Source organism: Cupressus sempervirens, chromosome 5 (genome assembly GCF_028749045.1).
Source record: "Cupressus sempervirens isolate cs-2001-9-10 chromosome 5, ASM2874904v1, whole genome shotgun sequence".
Classification (NCBI taxonomy): domain Eukaryota; kingdom Viridiplantae; phylum Streptophyta; class Pinopsida; order Cupressales; family Cupressaceae; genus Cupressus; species Cupressus sempervirens.
Window position 1 is genome coordinate 519210725 of NC_143122.1, and position 8037 is coordinate 519218761.

Below are 8037 nucleotides of genomic sequence, written 5' to 3' on the forward strand. Positions count from 1 at the left end.
AAGAACAATTAGAAGATTTCAATCATTTTACATTTAATTATTCAATTAGCATAAATCTTTAACATAACTTGATATTTGTTGATATAATGTCTTATGAAGGTATATACATGCACATTATGGAAAGTCAAAATTCTTATTACTTAATCAAGAACTAGCTCTCATCAATAACAATATAAAATAGAATAGTAGAAAATGTTCAAAGAAGATTGAGAAGAGAAAGTGTCTATTTTTGATATTTTCACAACCCTCAAATCTAAAAGACACTTCATTTTAGAATATTATGTCTACACGCATCAAAAACCTTCTTCTTAAATATTTTGACAAGTAACTCTTAATATGCTCTACAAATCTCAATTTAGCCAAATCAAGGTTTTGCAAATCTTCATTCCTATTTTTGAGATTTTACTTCAATCTTTTGTTTCACTTGGAAGATGAGTGAGAAGATATTTTTTTATGCATAAGCTTGGAGTTACAAACATATTCCAAAAAATAGTCTAATCTAATTTTTTTACACTTCTCAAAAAGTGTCGCTAGGTTTGATTTTCAATTCCTAATTGCTAGTGGGAAGTTTGAGTTTTGAGACAAATTTAGAAGTCCGGTATTCTAATTCCATTTTGCCAATTTTGACACAAAAGCAAAATTTTTTAAATCCAAATTATGAAAAAGTCAATTCTTGTATCGTCCACAACCAAATGGACCCTAAGAAATTTGAAGAAGCTCATCATCCCCTTTAAAAGGAGAAGACTAAAGAATTTGAAGAAGCTCATCACCCCTTTTAAGAGGAGACTAAATTAGAGGGAGACGAAGATGACAAAACTTGAATAGACCATTAAATGCTTGGCGTAGAACCATTTAAAGACAGTCCTCCAAACATGGAGTCGTTCCGAGGTCACCCTTAACCCTTGCTAATGGCATATCATGTGACATGTGTTTAGTGTTGGCAGAGAATGAACTGGGATCGGGTGGAAGTGTAGGGAAGCAGGAGACATGTCTGGCGAGGGGCAGCGGCAGGAGTACTGGTGTCATGGCTGCGAGAGTAGGGTGATAGCCAGGGATGACACCGCCGATCTCCTTTGCCGTGAATGTGATGGAGGTTTCATCGAGGAAGTCCCCACCCCAACTTCCAATTTCATGGGCCGCCGTGCTTTTGACCTTGGAGAAGCGATTGCAGAGGAATTAGAGGAGCAACATCCAGATAATGATCCAGACGAATTATGGTCTAGCTTACGCGGCGATCATGGAAACCGCATCAACCAAATCATGGAATCATTTCCAAGTGCATTCTTGGAGAGGGGTGAGGAGGGTCTGCGGTCGTCATCAAGAGGGAGGAGGAGGAGGGGCAGAGCGGGGATGGATATGGATGCGGATGGTTTTAATCCTTTGATGCTTCACCTTCACAATTTGGTTGGGTTGCGAATGGGAGGTGGGAACGTGGACATATTTGTAGACGATGGGGATGGGAGCGCAAGCGCAGGTGGATTTGGGGGATTTGGGGACTACCTGGTGAGTCCTGGATTAGATCACCTAATTCAGCAGCTGGCACAACGTGATCCCAACAGGTATGGCGCCCCCCCTGCCTCCAAGACTGCTGTGGAAGCAATGCCCACCATAAAAATTAGTGAAAGTCATCTTGCAAAGGATTCTTCACACTGCGCAGTGTGTAAGGATGAGTTTGATATGGGTTCTGAGGCGAAACAGATGCCTTGCAATCATATGTACCACCCTGATTGCATCCTCCCTTGGCTTGCAGAACACAATTCGTGTCCTGTTTGTCGGTACGAGATGCCCACAGATGATCCGCGCAATAATCAGACTCGGCATAGAAACTCTGACGGTGGGAATTCGAGTTTCTCCTTCTGGGATGTTCCTGGAGATCACAATCATGCATCTGTTGCAGCCGCTGCCCGCAGTAGCCTCATTCAACTTGAGTCGTCTACTACAATGTTTCCTCGCATCACTAGTAGAAGTAGGAGGTTACAGGCTCATGCTCCTGGCCCATCTAGGGCAACACAGCAGGCGCAGGCTGAAATGGGCTCTGGCCCAACGAACAGTGGAGAGACCGTCTCCAGCGGGCCGAACGATTACAATTCTGTTCGCGGCAGCAATGTTGGTTCTATAAGGATAGGTGATGATGGGGACACTGTGATGTCTGAAGCAAGGCAAGATACACTAGATTGATGAACAATGCCTTAATAAACTCAACCTTTTTGGAGGTATGATTGCCAGGCCGTTTTACAGCACTCAGCGCATCTCAGTTCAGTGACAGTTGGATGACCTTCTTTTGTTCATATATAAACTGATTTCTGGGAAGAATAATTTTATTCTTAATATTTCATTTCTTGTTCACTGTGAATATATGCAACGATGACGACTGTGTTTAAGGCATATTTGATGCTGGTCAACAATATTAATTCCTTTCGTGCTGTAATTTATTGTAGTCATTTGTCAATTTGTACACAATATCAATTCATTTTTCTTTTTAAGATCCTAGGACATGACATATTACAGTAGATTTTGAGAATGAGATATGGGAAGTAAACATCAAATATGATAAATGACAACAATAGAAATGTTTCAGTGTGTTTCTTGGTACTCAAATTTGGCTGGATAGTGGTGGTATTATCGCCACTACTTTTCTCCTGGCTTGCACAAACAATCTTTGCCATGATATGTCTTTTAAGTTAATGGAATAAATTTTGATTTCATCAGTTAGCTCAATTTGATGCAGAGATAAGCTCAACGGAAGCAAAAACAAAAGGAATCAGCACCAGAAAGAGATAGAGAATAATATTCTTCTAATTAATTCATCATCTGAATAGTATATAAACTTGTTTTCCTATAGATTTCTTCTCCCCGTAATTTCATATCTAAAAACTTGACCTCAACTTAAACCTAAACCTAAAAACTCTATTTATACTTGCTAAGACGGTCTATGGAACATTTTAGATTATTACAAAATAGGAAGAACAACTTATAGAATACTCTAGATCAATGTAGAATAGGGAAGAATGACCCTACAATGATCTGAACGAATCCCAAGAAAAGATCTTATCCTAATGACAAAATCGTGATAAATTCCTCAGGTTGACTCGTGCAGAAATCACATCCAAAATATATTATGTGAGTGCTCTTGCACCATACTCCCCAAGAAATGTTATTTTAGGCCCACTTGAGATGAGCTCTTGTAGTGTGGTACCCTACTTCCTGATATCTTGTTCCGTCATCCACATAGCATCTACATTCGAATAACCTCTGAGTTTTACCAAATATTGCTTGGACTCCTTTCCTCTTGTCTGCTTTATGACTTCGGTGTCAAGTATCCTTTTTAGCTGTGGTGTCTGCTTAAATGGTAGACGCTGAATGTCTTCTGTATTAGCAATCTGTCTTGTATCCATTTCTTCAGTGGGTGCTTTGAATGGTGTGAGGTTTGCTATGTTGAAGATGGGAGAAATGCCAATCTCAGGTGGCAATCGAATTTCATAAGCATTGGTTCCAAACTTCTTCAATATTTGACAAGGACCTAGTTTTCTCAACATAATCTTGGTAGATTTACCTTTTGGTAGCTTCTCTATCTTGAGATTTGCCCATACTTAATCTCCCACTTCAAATTCTAAGTGTCTTCGTTTTTGATCTGCATGCTTCTTATATTTGTTAGAGGTTTGTTGGAGTTGTGCTTTGACTTCATCATGGATTTTTTTTATGACTGTAGCAAATTATTCTCCTTGGGCACTAACTTGTTGCTGTGAACTCATATCTCTTAACTCAAAAATCCCTCTAGGATGAATTTCATACACCACTTGAAATGGTGACTTTCTTGTACTTCTATTGATGTAGTCATTATATGCAAATTCAGCTTGGGGTAGGATTACATCCCATTTTGCTGGATGTTGTCTTGTGAGTGTTCTTAACAAATTGCCCAATGTTCTATTAACTACCTTTGTTTGGCCATCAATTTGAGGGTGGTAGGTTGATGAGAATGATAAACTGGTTCCAAGTTTTTTCCATAAAGTTTTCTAAAAGTTTCCTACAAACTTCACATCCCTCTCTGAAACTATGTTGAGAGGTAGCCCGTGAATCCTTATGACTTCCTTGAAAAAGAGATCTGCTATATGAGAAGCATCATTGGTCGACTTACATGGTAAGAAGTGAGCCATTTTGCTGAACCTATCTACTACAACAAATACACTATTATGCCCCTTTTGTGTCCATGGCAGCCCCATTACAAAATCCATCGTTATGCTTTCCTAGGGTCTAGATGGTATTGGCAAAGGTTGATAAAGTCTTGCATTTATAGTTCTTCCTTTGGCCCTTTGGAAAATCATACATGTTTCCACAAAGTTTCTAACATCAGTCTGAAGTTTAGGCCAATAGTAGTACCTTCTAACCAATTCTAAGGTTTTATCCAAACCAAAATGTCCATCCATTGTTCCACTATGCTTCTCTTTGATAATGTTTGTCCTCATAGAGCACCTGGGAACACATAGTTGTCCTCCTTTGAAAAGAAGTCCGTCTTGCATCAAAAAATTAGGAAAATCAGCATGGTATTTCTCACCAAACTCCATACATACCTTGTAGATGTTGCCAAAATCTGGGTCTGCTACATACATGCCCTTGAGTGCTTCAATTCCCACACTTCTAGCTGTATCTGGGAGACAGTTAGATTCCTTCTACTAAGAGCATCAGCAACTTTGTTTGATATGCCCTTCTTACGCTTAATGGTGAAGGTATAGGCCTGTAAATACTCCACCCATTTCATGTGCCTATGACTTAATTTGTCTTGGCTATTCAGAAAACTAAGTGCTTGGTTATTGGTATACACAACAAACTCCTTTGGCAACAAGTAATGTCTCCACCTTTTGAGAGCTTGAGCCAATGCATACATTTTCAGGTCATATGAAGAGTATTTTTGCTTGGCTTCATTGAGTTTTTCACTTGAGAAAGCCACTGGTTTTCCTTCTTGACTAAGAATTGCCCCTATAGCAACCTTGCTAGCATCACATTTGACTTGGAAAACTTTGTGAAAATCAGGTAAATAAAGAATTGGCTGCTCACTAACCTTTTTCTTAAGCAATTCAAAAACTTCATTTGCTGATTGACTCCATGCAAACTTGCACTTCCTTCCTCCTTTAATAGTTTCCAACATAGGAGCACATATATGACTGAAATTTCTTATGAATTTCCTATAAAATGTAGCAAGACCATGAAAGCTTCTAACATCTCCAACTATTCTTGGGGGTGGCCAAGATAGTATAGCACTTACCTTATCTTTATCCATCTTCAAGCTACCTTGGGAGATAACAAAACCAAGATATGTTGGCTCCTCTTGCATGAACAAACACTTTTCCAAATTTATTGCCAATTTCTCCTCATGAAGTCTTCTCAAAACAATGTCAATGTGCTCTAGGTGTTCTTCCTTTGTCTTGCTGAAAATTAATATGTCATCTAAATATACTATGATGAACTTACCATTGAAGTCTTTGAGTATTTCATTCATAAGTCTCATGAATGTACTAGGAGCATTAGAGAGTCCAAATGGCATTACCTTCCATTCATATAATCCATCATTGGTTTTGAATGTTGTCTTCCACTCATCTCCAGCTCTTATCCTTATTTGATGGTATCCACTTTTTAAGTCAATCTTGGAGAAATACTTTGCACCTCCCAAACAATCAATCAAATCTTTAATTCTTGGCATTGGAAACCTATATCTGATTGTAATCTTATTAATGGCTCTAGAATCAATGCACAATCTCTAGGTTCCTTTCTTCTTGGGTGTCAAAACAACAGGTATAGCACATGGGCTTAAGCTTTTCGTAATTAAGCTAGAATTGAGTAACTCCTTTACTTGTCTAGCAATCTCCTTAATTTGTTGAGGTGTCATCTTGTATGCAGCCTTATTGGGTAAAGTAGCTCCAAGAATGAAATCAATACAATGACTAATGTCTCGTATAGGTGGTAAAGACTTTGGCATACCTTCTGAAATCAAACCTTCATACTTATCCAAAAGTTCTTTCACTTCATTAGGAATTGCCTTCTTTGTTTCAGCCTCTTTTCTATCATTTCCAATGGGTTCTTGTGGTTGTGGGTCAGGCAGCAAAAGAAATCAAGGTTTAGGTTCATCCTTCACGTCCTGTAAGAATTACTTTTTATCAACCATCATAATTTTGGCTTCCCTCTCTTTATTTTCTTCCACTTCTTCATGATCAGCAAATGAAATCAATCTAATCACCTTTCTATCCTTCTTGATGGTGTATATATTGAGTTTTCCATCATGTTGTGCTTGCAAATCATACTGCCAAAGCCTACCAAATAATAGGTGGCATGCATCCATGTGAACTATATCACACAAAATTTTGTTCTTATACTTTCCAATCTGAAAATAACCCATGCTTGCTCATTTACAAGAGTTTGTTGACCCTTCGTTAGCCATGAAATCTTATAAGGAAAAGGATGAAGTATCTTCCTAAGTTTTAACTTCTGAACCATCTCAAGAGAAACTAAATTCTCAGTAGATCCCGAGTCAATAATGACTTTACATACCTTACCTCCGGATTTGCAAGCAGTCCTAAAGATGGTTTTCCTTTTTTCTTTGTGGTGGTTCCATGGTAGTAGGCACTTTCAAAGGTGTTTTTTTCATCATTAAACTTTCTCCTCTTTTAGGTACACTATCTGAGTCAGCCATCTCCTTCTCTTGGTATTCATCATCTTGTACCAAATGTGTTCTTCTTTCACCTTGTGAACTTGAACTTGCTCTATCTGGACACCTAGATGCATAATGCTCCTTGTTGCAATTGGAACAAATAATCGAACTTGCCCTTCTACCACCAAATCCACCTCTTGAATTGCCTCTTCTACTTGTAAAGTTACCTCTGAAATTTCTTTCGCTTTGACTAGTTTCTTGCTTTATCTCCTTATGATCTTCGTGGTTTTGTCCTCTTCTTTGGAAATTTCCTCTTCCCTTTTGATTTCTTCCTCTTCCTTTGCTATTTTGTTCTTGCTTTCTTTTCAATTTGGCTTCCACCTTCAATGCTAGTTGATAACACTTCTGTACTGTATTAGGACACAATGAATTAAGTTCTTCTTGAATGTTCAACCTCAATCCATTGAGATATCTAGCAACTTTTACACTTTTACATTCACTCTGCTTTGCCCTCAGGTTTAATTTTTGGAATTCTTCAGTATAGACAGTGACATCTAGCTCCTTTTGTCTTAAACTTTGTCTCCTTCGATGAAGTTGGATTTCATAATCCTCAGATAAATATATTTCTCTCACCTTGGCACACATCCTTTCCCATGAAGTTATCATGTTCTTACCTTCTTTGACCCTTTCTCCTTGAGTGAAATTCCACCAAGTGAGGGCTGGTCCCTTCAACTTTGACTTGGCAATTCTTACCTTGTCTTTTTCTGATATATTTTCACATTCAAAATGGTTGTTCAAGGTTTCTATCCAATCCACAATAGTATCAGCATCCATCTTTCCCGAGAAGATGGGTAGGTCACCTTTGGGATCCTTCTTGCCAACTCTTTCAAGGGCTTCTATGAAGTATCTTTGGTTTGCAGGTAAGTTAACCACCTCCTACTCAGGGGTATCCTCTTCTTCCCCTTCTTCCTCTTGCTCTGAGGAAATCTTTGCTCTCTTTTCCATCTGGCCCTTTAGCTTCTCAAATTCATCCAATGACCACTTATTGATCTTCTCATGTTCTTGCATCTTCTTTGCTAGTTCAGCATTGGTGACCAGGTTTGATGTTTCAAATTCTGATTCTGATTCAGACATAAAATTTAATTTCCTCAGGAGCTTTCCCCAAGCTCTGATACCAAAAATGATGCAAAGATAGACTCAACAGAAGCAAAAACAAAAGGAACCAGCACCAGAAAGAGATAGATAATAATATTCTTCTAATTAATTCATCATCTGAACAATATACACACTTGCTCTCCTATAGATTTCTTCTCCTCATAATTTCATATCCAAAAACTTGACTTCAACCTAAACCTAAACCTAAAAACTCTATTTATACTTGCTAAGACGGTTTGCAA

At 38.3% G+C, this 8037-nt stretch overlaps 1 protein-coding gene across 1 annotated transcript; it reads left to right on the forward strand.

Moving 5' to 3' along the window:
* Nucleotides 1-766: 766 nt before the first annotated feature.
* Nucleotides 767-2483, forward strand: LOC149556981 (E3 ubiquitin-protein ligase RING1-like). Its single transcript, XM_089831623.1, has one exon. It carries the CDS (start codon nucleotides 988-990, stop codon nucleotides 2176-2178), a length of 1191 nt encoding a protein of 396 aa, XP_089687749.1. The 5' UTR covers nucleotides 767-987; the 3' UTR covers nucleotides 2179-2483.
* Nucleotides 2484-8037: the final 5554 nt, after the last annotated feature.